The sequence below is a fragment of the Apteryx mantelli genome, chromosome 3 (assembly GCF_036417845.1).
Source record: "Apteryx mantelli isolate bAptMan1 chromosome 3, bAptMan1.hap1, whole genome shotgun sequence".
Taxonomy (NCBI): Eukaryota; Metazoa; Chordata; class Aves; order Apterygiformes; family Apterygidae; genus Apteryx; species Apteryx mantelli.
Window position 1 is genome coordinate 10,690,867 of NC_089980.1, and position 16,305 is coordinate 10,707,171.

The window sequence follows — 16,305 nt, forward strand, 5'->3', positions numbered from 1 at the left end:
TCATATGCCTTTATCAAGTCTGACTGAAATTGGCTGACAGGTTCACAAGTTGTTAAGGAGTAGACAGACAGATAGTATCACTAAATGTGTCTTGTTTCTATAGGAAACTAGGCCATAAATAATAGAGACTATTAACTTTCAGCACAGTTGCATGAATATGCACATACACAAGATAGCATTATAAGAAACTAGGTAGTTTTCTTTTTCATAAAATACATGTTTTTGACAACTATAAAATGATCAGCAGGGAACAAAAATGAGCATGCCAACCCGATGTTTTAAGAATCCGAATAACTTGTCATTGAGTTGAATTTTGTTTCCTGTAAATATTAAGAATCCTATACCAAAAATCACAGGATTACAACACTCTTTTTCTCATCAGGTACATACAAAAAAGGCAATCTCTGGTGATAATAATAATGACAAAATCAAACTAAAGCATATGCTTGCATAAAAGCACCTAATTCTCAGCCCATCGCAAAACAAGTTTCAAAAAGGTCTCCAGTTATACCAAATAACAGGTATACAAAACTACTAATGGTACCTTTTGTCTGAAAGTTTTAAAATATTTTACAAGTATTTATTAGTAAAGCTGTATTATACCTTATGATTTTGTTTGATTTAATCATGCTGTGTTGAAAGCATAGAGAAGTTCATACCTACCTTTTCAAAAGTATCAATTATTTTGGGGGTAGGGAGGAGAATTAAACTGACAGAGCTCCACTTTTGATCTGTCATGCTTGGTAATGCTTTGATTGTTTTATTAGTTACTAACAACAAAAGTGTCTTGGTGACACTCACGCTTGCATCACCTCCAGACAGATGGATCTCTGATGCAAAAGTCACACTGATTCCCTCCCCAGCTCAAAGAGGTGATGTCAGGACTTCTTTTATACAAAATAAGGTAAAGAGAAGAGACTTTTGTCAGAACAGAAATCTATGGAGAGTTGAGACAATGATGAAGTGCAAAGGGAAGCTTACTGGAAATGGGCAGCTGAACCTGCGTGCTTGGGAAGACGTTGTACAAGGAGGGAGATGGAAGGAACTTGTAAGCATCACTTTACACTGAAAACTGCTGCTGTAACAAGAAGGCCTCTGCTAGGTTTCTATACTGAGCAGTGTTGCCCAAAGGCCAGGAATTTGGAGCCTGCCTGCTCACCTATCCCTTCCTTACAATTAGACAGACAAGAAAAGTACATAATACTTGCAGCCCTTCTTGATCCTGTATATCTCAGGTTAAACAGAGTCATCATTTGCAGAATTTTATTTCTCTGTCACTGGTGAACAAGACGTGAGGAGGCCAATGAATTCCTACCTACTGGTTAGTGCTGCTCTGTCAGGGCCCAGTTTTCAGAGAAGCCACATACCTGCAGCTCCCAGTGAATTCAATTAACTCACTTTGAAAAAAAAAATCAGGCTCCAGAGGCTATCAGAGTAGCTGAGGGACTCCAGCTTGGATTTGATAGATTTTGGATTTGGTTCTTCTGCATACAGCAGAGCTGTTGTTGCTTCCCACTGTAAGTTACAAGACAATTTATGGCTCCTGTTGTCCCATCCCTCACTCTTACAAAGTCTATCTAGAGGTGGAAATGCTGAGAAGTAAGCTGCATCCTTTTCAAGGATGCTTTAAATTACACCTCTTCTGGTACAAAAGGTTTAACCTAAGATGAAACTGAATTTTATCAAAGCTACTCGTGAGTTTCTGAAATATAGGGTTCCTGTCTCAAGACATGAGCTAGCTCATAATTGCTTTGCAAACTCTTACTAATGCACACAGCCTAACCAACATTTCATACTATTGTACATGAACTTATCAGTTGCATTAATACATACTTTATTCTTCTCTGAAAGTAAAGAGAGGTTACAGAATTGATAAACTTTCTATCCCAGGAAAACATGCGTAGATTCTAAGAACAAACAGCACAGTTGTCACAGAATAAAACAGAGGAGCAAAAAGGATAACCTCTATCTTTAAAAGGTGTAGGCTTTGGCAAACACTCATTTTTGTTTTGAAATCTTTACTTATTCCTGTTTGATTATGAATATGAATTATATTTTAGAAACAAAGGTCTGAGTTCAACTTGAAGAGACACTGTGAAGAAACTTATTTAAAACCAAAAATGACTAATAGACCTAAGTTCCACCCATGTGGCATTCTTCCTATGTTAATTTTATAAAGTAATTTTACATTTCTCAACCTGCACATTTAGATTTCTCAACCTGACTGTACACACAAAGCAGAATCTACTTTGTACCACCCATTACATATTCACTGAGATGCACCAATGCAATATGTAAAGGCTTATAAAAATATAACTGTTTGTTAGTTCTTATATAATTGTGAGCAAGTGAAAAAAAACTGAGAATGACTGCCAATAGGTGAGGGGTGGTTATGATTAAAGGAGAGGAAAAGGGGTGGAAGATGGATCAAAACACAGTTTGAAGAGACTAGTTTCCTTGGTGATTAAAATATTCCCCCGCCCCCCACAACCCCCCCCCCCCCCCAAACCAAACAACAAAGTTTGCCCCTTGGGGACTAACACTCCCTAATACTTGCCAGAACCTCCCAAACAATTTTACCACCCACACATGCAAGCAGAAATGCTGCTTTTATAACAGTTATGCAAGGACAAAATTTAGTGATAACACAGGAGAGCAATGCTTTATATAAAGAATAGACAGACATGCAGACATACAGTTTTGTGCCAGATACAAAAAAAAAAGTTTCCCTTTGAGCATGCCTAATGTCAAAAGACTGCTGAAAGTTCAAAAGCTGAAATTAGATTAACTTATTTGCATACCATCTTAAAAAGCTGAGAAAGTTCACTGATTTTTAAATTCTTTCTTGGACCATGAAATGCTGAGTAAGGCTCAGTTTAGCTTAACTGTAACAAAAATCCCTTAAGCAAAGCTTTGAATTGAACCTGTGAATTGTTTTCTAGTTTAGTGACGATATCCGTGTAGTACCTGAAGTTTTAACAGTGAGACTGACCAACTGGTGGTCCAAGCAGAAGATGTGCCTGATCAAATCACAGGGTTGGTATTCTTTCAGGGAGCAGCTGACAACAAGGTACAATCTGACAAACACTGACTTACTTTCAATTATCTCTTAGAGTTATATTTCCTGGCCTCCAAGGTCCCTGACTAAATCACTACAGTTATTGACACGTGGCAGTATGCTGCAGAGGACTCTGCAGTCCATGCCATGATCTGTACAGGCAGATGATGGAAATATCTGTATTCTGTCCCTTCTAAGCAGTGGGCTGAGCAAACTCTACAGACACCCCCAACAACATTGCGTTTGATTTCCTGACTCCAGTGACTTTCAAAAAGTGTAATGTATGGGGGCCGCAGAGAGAGAAATGTTCGTTTCAGAAGACAAATGCTGTTTTGTGCAAGCACAAGGAACAGACCAGAAATTGAATACAGGGACAGAGCAAGGCACTCTCTTGCAGAATAGCCTCATGAAGCTCAAGAACACACAAATGGCTGCTACACGTCCATGTGTAGGCTAACAATTTTGCAACTGCAAGAAAATCAGCCAGGCTGAAGTTTCAGATAGCTACATGTGAGTCACAAAGAAGGATGTATGGCAGCTCTTCAGACCACATGAATCATCAGGAGAGGCAGGAAAGCAGAAACTCAAATGGAAGTTCCTGGAGGAAGCAGAGTGCAGCATGATGTCAGCTGAAATGGCTACGAGTTTCAGTTCCTCACCACAAATTTGTCTTTCTATATTACTGAGTGAATAAGCCTTCACTTCTTGGCAGGCTGAGAGGAAAAATAGGTTTCGTGGAAGAGGGTGAATGATGGAGCACATGCCAAAGCCTGTGCCAGGCCAAATCACAGAATCACAGAATCGCTGAGTTTGGAAGGGACCTCTGGAGATCATCTAGTCCAACCCCTCTGCTCAAGCATGCTCAAGCATGAATAAAGGAAAGTGTATGGCTGAATAATTTTGAGATGATCAGAAGAACACTGCTGTCTTACATCTACACTGGATGCTCTCCCAAGAATTCAAAATGCTTTGAGTCTCAGAGATTAGTTCCAGCAGGAGTAACTTCAGTCCCATACTGCACCTAACATGGATATCGGCCACTTTCAAACTGGCATTGTTAAACACAGACAAATGAGCTCTTTGTATGAGCAAGGGAGGGAGAGAATCACCTGGCCAGAACACATAAAGCAATACCTTGTGCTGAAGACATGGGTGCACACAGATGGCATCTGCCCTGGGAATTCAGCTCTTCACCTCACAGTTCAGTACTAAAGACATCTTGCTGAACACTCTAGCTACCTGGCAGAATTAATATATCTTAAAGTATAAAACCCTCCTGCTTCTCTTGGGTCTGGCATACCACACTTGTGGTTTTTATTCTCTACTCCGCTCTTTAAATGACAATATTTGTCCTCCCAACTCAATATCTGTCCCACAATGACAACTCTCTCACAGAATGGCCTCACAAGAACTTCTAAAATTGTTTTCTGCAGAAAAATTAACTGCCAGGAATATCAGAAATTCTCTGACTGAGCCATTGGTCATTGTAGCTAAATTTAATTTCATCTTTTGCTGCTTGATGCCACAACCTCAGCTACAGTAAAATAAGTTAATTTTCTTTGAAAATAAATTAAAAATTAATAATCCATGAGAGAGTTCTTACTTCTGTCGACAGCAGAAATACACCTTCACACCATGATAAACTAAAGGCTATGGTTTTCTAATATCCTATAAAACAGGATTTGAATCACCGCTGCACACTTGCAAACAGCAGGGTGTGAGAGGCAGCGTGACGTTAACCATTATTCTGGCTAAAGTCCAGTTTATAGAGATGTAGACAGTCCCTAAACAACCATTATCTTATAATTTTGTCCATTACAGTCATGAACTTGCTTCTGCAGTGAGATGCAGCCAGCTATATCCCTGGTTGTCACAGCAGGTTAAAAAAAAAAAAAAAGCATGTTACCATGCTTCTGAAGGCTAAACTGCCACCTACAACTTTCAAAGGCTGATTAGTTCTCGTGTTGGAGATACGTTATACATTGGATAAGCACGCAGGCAATGAGACTAGCCACTTCATGGCCTCTTTTACTAATTATTTCTACTGCACAAAAATAAGTGGCTGTGAAAAACGTTGTCTTTTACTCAAGGAGTAAATACAGTCCTGATCTAGGAATTCAATACATATGGGCTGTGAAAAGAGCTCTGGGAGAATATACCAAGCTGCAGACAAAACCTAAGAACACCCCTAAAAGGCTCTACAGGAGTGGGTTTTTTTGGGTGTCCTAACCATCTGGAAGATAGCACTAATATTTTATTTTATACAGTATGAAGGTAACAAGGCACATAGTCACTGTCCAGAGAAGCACATGCTGCATGCTGTTCTCCTGTTTCTACTAATAATAGTATCAAAACATAACCCAGAAGCTTGGAAGCACTCGCTGACCCTTCACTTTAGACACAGACATAGTAAAGGTTGCAAATGCTTTCACAGATTTAACCCTTCTGATTGACATAATCCAGACCAAGTATCTGCCTCAGGCTGATATTTTTTAAGTTTAGTTAAATTAATGAGGATGGGAAAAAAACCACATTTTTGTTTTATCCAGGCTAAAAAAATACACATAGTGTTTTTCCTGAGCAAGTTCAATGCATTCATTCTTTGGAGGAATGGCTTGCAATTCTGCAGAAAGGGTGAGTCTTCTACTGTTCTTTTGAAAGCAATATCAAAGCTGGCCAAGACTTCAGCCTCCGAAAAATCTCCATTTGATAGAAACTTGCTAAAAGATGGAAAATGAAAGTCCACTGGCATTGTGGATGGGGCTGGACAAACTAAATGTGATTTCCTCACTGATTTTTGTGCTGGCAGCTCCTCTGATATCGGGCACTGAACGATGATTTTCCATGCTATGCCCACACAGCATCAGAAATCTAAATGGCGTATATAGCTTACATGCATAACTATCTTACCAGGTAATTACCCACAGAGGCCCCACTGTAGTTCTGTATCACTTCTGTCCATTTTTAAAGTCATTGCAACTAATTCTTACCAGAGAAATGCTGCCTCTTTACATTATAGAATCACAGACTATCTTAGGCTGGAAGGACCTTTTAAATGTCTCTAGTCCAACTCCCTGCTCAAAGACAGGTCAACATTGAATTTACAGCAGGGTGGTCAGGGTTTTGCCCAGCTGGTTACTGAAAACCTCCAAGAATGGAGGTCCCACAGTCTCTCTGGGTAACCTGTCTCAGTGCTTAGTTATCCGCATCTTCAAAAAAATTTTTTCCATATATGAAACCTCACCTTTCTTGATTTACGATCACTGTCTCTCACTCTCTGGCTATGCACTTCAGTAAAGAGCCTTGCTTACTGAACATATTGAGTGGCTGCTGTTAGGTCCCTCCAAAATTGTCTCTTCTCCAACAGAACAAGCCCAGATCCTGCAGCCTCTGCTCACAGGGCAAGTGCTCCAGCCCACTGACCATCCCAGTGGCTCTCCACTGGATTCACTTGTTTATTGACATCTTTCTTGTATTAGGGGCCCAAAACCATATACTGTATTCAAGCTGTCATCTAAGAAGTGCCAAGTAAAGAGGGATCGCTATACTGGCTATGCTCCTGCTAATACTGCCCGGGATGCTGTTAGCTTTCAGCACTGCTGGTTCAATTTAAGCCAACTGTCCTCCGGGATCCCCAGGGCCTTTTCAGTAAGGCTGCTCCCCAGTCAGTCAGTCCCCAGGCTGCACCAATGCAGGGGTTAGTCTGTTCCAGATGCATGACTTTGCATTTGTACTTGTTGAATTGCATGATGATCCTGTTGATCCATTCCCCCAGACTGTCTAGAACACTCCTGAATGGTGGGCTTGTCCTCAAGCATATTGACTGGTCCCCCCCAGTTTGGTGTTGTCTGCACACTTGGTGAAGGTGCATTCTGTTTCTTTCTCTGGGTTATTGATAGATATTAAGCAGGACATGTCCCAGGACAGACCCCTAAGTAACTCAACTTGTAACCAGCCTCCAGGCAAAGTATGAACCATTAACCATTACCCTCTGAGCCTGATGATTCAGGCAATTATTAACCAATATAGTAGTCCATCCATCTAGACTGTAATGTCACAACTAGCATACAAGGTTTATATTGCTGAAGTGAAGGTGGATGACATCCCCCATTCACAGATCTAGTCACTTCCTCATAAAAGACAATCAGTCAGTCAAACATGATTTACCTTTGGTAAATCCATGCTTGCTATTCCCATCACCAAAACAATCTGTGCTAGAAATGATCCACCTTTTGAAGACAGGTGTAACATTTGCCTTTCTTCAGTCATCAGGGACTTTCCTTGATATCCTGCCAGAGATGACAGAGAATGACATCATTATGACATCAGCCAGCTCTCTCAGCACCCTTGGATGTATTCCTTCTGGTCCTGACACTTGCATGGGTTGAGATTTCTCAAGAGATCCCTAACTCAGTCTTCTTCCACTACTGGAAGCTTTTCTGCTCCTTGAATCTGGTGGCGGTTATGAACCCACCTGGGAGATCTTGTGGGTGAAAACTAGGGCAAAGAAGGCATCAAGTACCTCAGCCTTATTTATGTCCACTGTCACCCAGCCTGTTCAGTAATGGGTCACATTTTCTTTGTTTATTCATTTACTACTAATGTAGTTGGTTTTCCTAACACTAACCCTACATGCCCATGCAATGTTTCCAAATTCCTGTCTCCACCTCTTGTATACTGCCTTTGTGCACTGGAGGTCAATCAGGAGTTCCCTGGTTAGCTAAGCCAGTCTCCTGATATGTTTATTTGTTTTAATGAGTAGGGGGATGGGGTACGTTTGTGCTTAAATGAGGTTGTCCTTACAGACCAGACATCCTTATTGAGCTCCTTTGCCCCATTGACTATCATTTGCTTTCCTCTTGTTACTTAGGCCTCCCAAGCCAAGACAAATCAAAACATGCTATCTTTGTGAGGGCCAAAGCTTCCAAAAAATAATTACCTGAATTTAGGTGTTACCAGTGACTCCAGTCCTGCTAGAAACTTTCTTATTATGCTATATGAAAGATCTCTAGCCTTGTATGTAAAGTCTCATGCAACACACTTAAAGCATTGCTACAAGAGTCCTTGACTGTTTGGTGAGCCTACAACATCTGCTGCATCTCAGTTTGCTGAAAGAAGTCTTTGATATTTCCTGCTTCCAATGCATTGAGCTCATCACACAGCAGGGTAGATGACAGAAAGAAGGGTGTGGATCTGAAGCCTGTGATTAATAGCTGAGAATGCTGGTGCACAGCAACGAATTTCTGGGTCTTGAAACCAAAGAGAAAGCTGGAAATGAGTACAAGGAGGTCATGTTTATGGTGCAGCTGAGGTGAAAGTTGTGGTAATTGGTAGAGAACTCAGACTGGAAGCCAACTCTCAATATCCTTCATTTATCACTACAGCTATGAAACCCATAGGGACCACGGGGATTGCACTTTCCACTAACACATGCACAATGGAATAGGTCCAAAAGGCTTAGGTGCTGCAAATGAGCCAGGCTGGGGCCAATAAAGTCCTCTTTCACTTTGTTTTTACCCAAAGCAACATATAGAAATGAAGCAATTTCAGAAGAAATGATTCTGTTAGTAGATCATTACTGTTGCAGGGTTGAGGCTGCAAACATTTGGAAAAGCTGTGGCCTATCAGCCTTAAAACCTCCCTCCTTTCTCTTCTCTTATCAATATGCCTTACACTATTCTTCAAATTACAGATTTTAGCTTACTTTTCCACACAGGACTCATTAGTATTTTATTGAGTTTACATCCAAAATGCCCCAGTTACACTAACTACTGCAAAAGCACACGAAGTAAGCACTATATATGTGAGAGGACAGAACACAGAGCAATCACAGGGTGCATTTACAACATACAGGAAAATTATTCCTGTGAGAACAGTTAAATGGCATTTTCCTCTCATGACTCTTATTTTAAAAAATTCCAAATAATAATTTCATTAAAATCTTCCTTTGGGGAGTAAGTGACACTGTAGTGCAGAAAGGAAAGAAGAAGGGGAGCCATAAGCATGGAAAGGCCTGAGACTGGCTGCTGGCAGGACTGAATCAATAGCAGAGTAGAACAGTTTGGAGGACCAGACATCACAGGACAGGGTGTAAATATAATCAGCTTCTGAGTTTTAGAGCCCCAAATGTCAGAAGGCTCTGACAACATCTTCTGGGTACCGAAGTAAGGGGGGGGCAGAGGTTACTGGACTTGATACTATGTTGCTGGGCTCTGTGTGGCTCCAATTTACATCTTTTCTGCTTTCAAAAAGGAGCTCAAAAGCCCTGGAAAACTCTTTAGTCTATTCTCTGCAAGCTTCTTCCAGGCTACTGCCATTAGTGTAGTACAGAAAAAAATGCATTTAGGATTAGTTTTATACTGTCTTTTTTGAAGATGAAAAGATTTAGGCTCTGTAAGGCACCCAAGGAAATTATTTATCAAAGAAATAAAACTGCTGTGTAGGTATTGTAGGAAAAAAGTTCCCTTTGGACAAACAGGCCTATTGTTTTGATATATAATTTCTCCTGCAATTGGCACCCAATAAACAAAAATAGTAAAAAAAAAAAAAACAGGAAAAAAAGTCACAATCTGCTGGCTACTTCAGTTAGATAATTAAATAGGTTAACTACTGAACTGTGCTTTGGATAAGGACAATGTCAGGCTACAGCTCTGGAAGAACATAAAGCATCTGTCTATGTTACAAACACACACGAAATGGAAATGACGGTCCACGATCCACCTTCCAAAGTTTACGTCTCACTATGCTCCAACTTCCAAAGAATGCAAGGATGGGGATGTGCTCAGGCCTGGTGTCCACTACTACATGGGAGTCTGTATTACCAACTACAACTCAGTGAGTCAGACTTAAAATCACAGAAGCTATTCAAACAGCAGTCCCACTCCACCAAAGCTGTATATCTATTCCCAAAAAGCAACAGCATCTCTTCTGACAGCATGCCTTTCTGCTTCTTTATCACCCAGCTACCTCCTCTCCTGCCCTCCTCTCCTGTAAGCAGTATGCCACAGATTGCTAGAAGCAAGGAGAGCGTCCCTTCTCCCCTGCATTTGATCATCCCTAATTACACTCCTCAATCCATTAAACAAAATCCTTTGTTCTGGGGTTTTGCCATATCAGAATGTTTTCTCTCTTTCTGCCATGCACATACACGTACAAATGTTCTTATATAATTAGGATGCAAAATATGTTGTTCCTGAGCCAGTGTTTTCAAAGTCAGTTTCCAAAGCCAGCATTTCTGAAGCCAGTGCTTCCTGCAGGCTCCCTAGAAAAGAGGTTTATGGAGCTGATTTCTGCAAAGCCTGATGTTCCAGTCAGTTGTGTGTAGTAACTATTGCTACATATTCCTGGCTTAGAAACCTTCACTGTGCCATGCCCTCACTGCAGCCTCTGCACCATCAGTTGCCTCTCTCACACCAGGACACCTCCTTCTCCAACCTTCCCTGCCAAGTAACAGAGTTGTAATTAAGCCCAAGACTTTCAGAACTGCCACAGGTCTCAAGTGCTAGAGCCAGTATCATCAGCCATGTCCCCTTAGCATCCCGGCATGATGTTTCCTGTACTATGTAAGGTGTTTAATGATGAGTTAATTTACTTAATAGGCAGTGAAGTGTGCGTATGCACGTGCGAGTGTGTGTGGCTGGGTGTAAGGGAAAACTGGGGGAAGGCTGAGAAAGAACAGAAGAGGAGAAAGGGAGGATGACTGGAATCATGACAAACCTGGGTCTGGTTTCTGCACAGGCTTCCTTGTGCACCCAGCTGCCATTTTCCCTGTGCCTCAGATCCCAGCTGTAAAATGGGGAGAGCACCTCAGCGAGGTGCTGTGAATATAATAAGCCCATGGAAAGACTGTGTGATGTTCCACTCATACAGCAATAAGCCATGTAAACAGATCAAGTATGAAGGAACACTATCTATTCCTGTAAAATAGGATAAAGCGTAAGTACCAAACAGGGCGAGGCAGATGGGGTGGGGAAACAGACCAGACAGGAATGGGTAGATTCCTACCGGGAATGAGATTCCTGTTTCATACAGGACTCTTGTCTATTATTGTTTTCTTCTTTCCCAATCTGCATTTGAAGCAGGAAGAGAGGGGAAATGGTATGTGATTCTGAACAGAGCACTAACACAGATTTGCCAAATCTGCCTTTGATAAACCTACTGAACATTTCTGAAGCTTCATTTCCTCACCACTTCTTCAGCTGGGAGTGATATTTACCAGTCATTCACTGCTTCCCTCCTATGGCACATGGCAGGGCAAGACCCCTTCTCCTCCAACCATATGGTACTCATAGCAATTTGCTAATCTAGCAGGGGTATGTACTAACATTTCTTTCATGTCTTCCCCCCACTTTTAGCCCAGGCTTTACTTCCTTGTTCCTCACCCTCAGAAATATTATTCTTTTCTTTTCTGGCCATGTCTTTTCTATTAAGCAGGAAATTAATCCATTCTTGGAGTTTGCTGCTTTCAAAATATCGTATTTGCAACAGGTTAACAATATCTGAATGGCAAGGCTTACTCCTTGAAATTTGCTGCTCATACTGAAAGCATATGTTTCAGACATCATAGTGGCCATGACTATAATATATAAAATTATGGGGAGATATACGTAATAAATAAAAAGATGTTAGATTAGGTTTCTGGGAGCAAATCCCAAGAAAGGCCTTTTCCATCATTGCACAAGCTTTCTTGCTTTCCTCATCCTACACAAGCCAATGACCAGGAAACACCCAAACCAAGGGAGACACCTAAAGCCAGACAGTCATTAAACTTCACACTGGGCGTGCCTTCATTAGAGTGCTAGGTGCATGAGATCCCCATTTGAAAAAGATAGCAGTTTGTTTGTAAAACCAGGGAGCCTAGCCACACTCATTGTCTAAAGCTTTCGACAGGGACAGGACAGAGATGTTAAGGTGTCAGGTGAGCATTCAGGCTCAACAAGCAAGCTCTCCATTCTCCTCACCTTCACACTGGGCTTTAAAGCCAGCCTTTTGCTAGTCACAGTCAGACCTTCCACTAATGGCCATACCAGAATTCATAATTAGAACACTTTAAGGTGGATAATGTGTTCCCAACCAGAACAGGTATTTCAGGCAGTCTACATTTAAAATTTGAGCTCTTTTGTCAAAAGAATACCTTTGGTTTTGTGGTTCATTTTTGGGGTGCTACATGCCAGCTATTCCACAAAACATTCACATAAATGAGAAGCGTTAGTTTCAAAGAGAAGAGCTTGAAAAAACAGTAAGTAAACTGACTTGGATTTTAAGCACTACAGATGCTGGCAGCGTAGAGGATAAGTTGCTAAGGCTGGTGAGCAGGCATCAGTAAAGTAGGTATTAAGCCAACCTTTCAGTAATATAAACATTAGGAAAAGACAGCTTCTCCTGCTTGCATTTTTTTGGTCATACTCGTACAGCAGTAAGTCATACTTTGAAAACCACTCAACACACACTTTAAGTTGATAAAACAGCTTTCCACTAGTGATTCATACATTGCAGAGTCAACTCCACTGTTGGTTAGACTTTAAAAGGAAACTGCTACCTTGCAGAGTGCATGTGCTTGTTGTGTTTGATATGAACTAGAGGCTAGTTAGTCCACAGGACCACCAATACATTATCCGAGCACCCACATCTCTCACTGGAGTTCAGGATGATAGAAGAAGTGCAGGATCAGGTCCCAAGATGATAAAACTTAACACATAAGCCAATGCTGTACCACCAGTTCAATGAAGACTAAGACCTCCATAAAGCTAGTTTAGTAAGTAATGTTGTAACTGTCTAATTGATTTCAGTATTGAGGCAATTAGGGTAAACAATTAAACCTTACCTTAATTCCTTTCGTAATTCCATTTTTCTTAGAGATTCCACTTTTTAAGAGATTATTCTGTTTCTGATAATGTAGATGTCCATTGCAGACAGCGCTGGGATTAGCCATCTGTTTAAATTAGTCAGATTCTCAGTTCTTAAGGGTGTCTCAGGTCTTTCTACTGTAAAAAAGAGAGTGGGACGAGCAGATAAAGTTCTGAGTTAAGGCCTGAAAGGTATCCAACTGGTCTGTCAGGATTTTCCAGGATGAGATGAGGAACTATCTTTTGCAATATCTTGGAAACTTAAAACTGTTTCTTTCATACACCTTCAGCCCCAGCAAGCTAGAATATTAAATACATAGCAGGGGGTGTACACTTAAAACCTCTGAAAAATACTGTTCATTGCTGCCTATTGTACGAACACTGCTTTTATGAGTCAACAAGACTGCTGCAGCTATCAAGAAGTGGGTGGATTCAGAGGCGGAGACACTTAAAGATATATTACCTACTAAATATCTCCCAGTGAGGAACAGTGCTGTTTTTTCGTGATTATACTAAATGTAGAGCTATGTTACTCCATTTACAGTGCAAGAATAAAATGTTTTTAAAATTTAAACAGAATAATCTTTAAAATTACCTGATTCATCTTGCTAAGAATATAGAGGCTTAAGAAAAATGGTATTTTGGTGTCTGAGTAGAACAGAACATTTGGGGTTTTTTTCTTTATCTCTTCTTATATAGGTAGCATGACAGATACAAAATTAATTGTGCAAGGAAATGGAAAAGCATTTTAGTATTGAAATGAATTCTTTATCTAGAACTAGAAACAATTTATTTGACTCTATCCTTCAGATTCATGCAGAGGTGTTTACTACAGTGAACTGTCCCTTTAAACTCAGTTTAGCTAGTAATAGGATGAAGAGTGTGCTATTATAATTAATGAGAAATGGATTTTTATAAAGTTGGTTAAAGATATAAGCTCTTAATGAAATATGAAACTACTAAGCAGGGCTATGTACATACTTGCTTGTAAGACAAGAGTTCCTTGACTGCAGAAATACATCTATTGTCTTTGCTGGAACAAGTTCTTGTGTTTTAGACTTTAGTGGCAAACTATAAAAGTGTATGCTGTTTTCTCTCTGGCCACATGCAATTGAATCCCTTCCTCCCCAAATAATTAAAATTAGTGTGGAGACAGGTTAAAGGAAAGCTGCATTATAATACCCATTTTAGAAAAGAGTAAGGATGAAAGGCTGTGTGAATAAAAAAATTCGAAGTGTTTTAATTAGAAAAAATAATTCTCATCTTGGCAATGAAATGTAGTGATATACAGAAAATGTAGCTTACTGCTGCAGTATGAGGAATACAGGAGAATAAATGTTAAATGAGCCACTGTGAAAATGTACAAGGAAACACATTTCATTGGTTTTGAAAGCTTGTCTTAGCCATGTAATGAATTGCTAAAGTGTATTTCCTCCTTTGAAGTGAGTTGCAAAGTGGGGTATCTCCAGTCTGTTGGAAAACTTCTGTTCCCTGCTTAAGTGAGACCTAAACTGGGTTTAAAAGAAATATCTGTATATTCTTCCTTCTATGTATCACTTCTTCATTTCCTACTCTAATGGTCTGCAGAGACTTCCATTAGGAGTCAAGCTTTGTAAAAAAAATTCCCAGGTCTTTGATAAACTATAGATTAGCACAACTGAAAAAAAAGAAGCCCATTTCTAGCTGTTTGATTTTGATATCTTTGGAAAGAAACCTTTTAGTTACATCTTTAAATTAGTAAGGCAGTAGTACCTTTGGTCAAGAAAACATCTCCATAGCTCACTAAAAATGACACAGAAACAGTAAAATTCCAATTATTTTGCTTCATAATTACACCAGCTTCAGAATCAGAACTCAGCTTTCCTAAGTTTTGTCTCTTAGGCAAGAATTTCTCATTTTTTAAAAAAACACAGACTTTTGTAGACTTCATTAAGGCACACATAAGAATAATTAGTTATAGAATAATTGTGAATATGTACTGATAAGATCAATTATTGGTCATGAGAAGGGGCTAGGAGTTCATATTTGCGAGGAAAAGACAGAGGTGAGGACAACATAGAAGCAGGTGGAATGAATTTGCAGTAATACTTTCCTGCACACACATCACCCTGCACATACTATGCCCTGAGAAACAGAACAAAGTGATGTAGGAGAGACCTCCCTCTCCCTGCACCAGGCAGCCTGCTCTCAGGAAGACTCATTTGCAGCATTCTTCACTTTGGAATTATTTCCTAGATTTTCACAGCAAATAAAATGCCTGCAAAACATGATTTGTGCTCTGCCAGTTACTGATCATCTTGGCCCTGTCTTGATGAAGTTAAGAAAACTTACCAGAGTAGCTTTCTTCCCCTTAGCAGCTTCCAGTGACTCAGCTAACACCTCTGCCAGGTACACCTCCCAACAGACTGAGCACCTTCCAGGGCACAAAGTGATATAATTTACATCTCTCATGCGTGACTTATTCTTTTTCTCATTCACGCTGATAGGGGAGGAGAATCTCTGATTAGATGATGCAAATTCTCTCTCTAGTCCTGGGCTGTAAGTCATATTTGTTATCCATTTTAAGCCTCCTAAAATATCAGTGGCTTTAAATGAGTAAAAGTGTGAAGTAAATGTGCTATAGAAATTTTAGTTTTTAGTGTTTTTAACATATGTAAGATCACAAACAAACAGCATCAATAAAACCCCTGTTCATTCAAAAATTTAAAGGGGCAGTTTTAACAAGTTCAGAGAAAGGCTTTCCTTTTGGATTTCTTTTAACCGTGCCCTAAAATCCAGAGCTCACTAGGGGCTGAGTCAAATTCCTGCCTTGATTCCATTCAGAGCAAGTGATTTGTAGAAGTGAAGAGTGGCCAAATAAACACAGATGATCTGTAAACAGAATGTGGTATTTCTCCCAGAGAAGAAAATGTTGAATTATGCCTTTTAAAACTTCATCTTACTCAAAAACATCTGTCACTCAGGCTTCTATATCCATATCTATTATGAGCTACTATAAGCTGCATCCAAATCAATTAATTGCTCAAAAATGTGAGAATCTAGGCTGCCTGGACACTGGAGGGACGACCCAATAATTATTCCCTATGGAACACCAAAACCACTAACAGCAATGCCCTTTCTTTTCTTCCTACTCTAGAAAAAGGGAGGAAAAGCTCACTATGCTGACTGCGCAAGAACTGTGTGTATTTAACTAAAATATACAACAATACAATGGGGGAACCCAGTTCTGCAAAGATATACACATCGTTCACTTTAGTAACTCAGATATTGGTCAGAAGTTAACAAAGTCTATCTTCGCATATTGGCAAGAAGATGGTGAATTTCCAAGACTGTTAGCAGACCACACGCTGTGCTCTGTATGGATGTTAGTAAAGTTTGTAAGATGTGGCTACAATTATTACA

At 40.0% G+C, this 16,305-nt stretch overlaps 1 protein-coding gene across 2 annotated transcripts in view; it reads right to left on the reverse strand.

The window, feature by feature from the left end:
* Positions 1 to 13,144, reverse strand: part of SPTLC3 (serine palmitoyltransferase long chain base subunit 3) — a 90,472-nt gene extending 77,328 nt beyond the window's left edge. For both annotated transcript variants that reach the window (XM_067294654.1, XM_067294655.1), the window contains exon 1: positions 12,882 to 13,144. In XM_067294654.1, coding sequence (XP_067150755.1) covers positions 12,882 to 12,989 — 108 coding nt within the window. In that variant the 5' untranslated portion in view covers positions 12,990 to 13,144. The remainder of the gene's footprint in view (positions 1 to 12,881) is intronic.
* Positions 13,145 to 16,305: the final 3,161 nt, after the last annotated feature.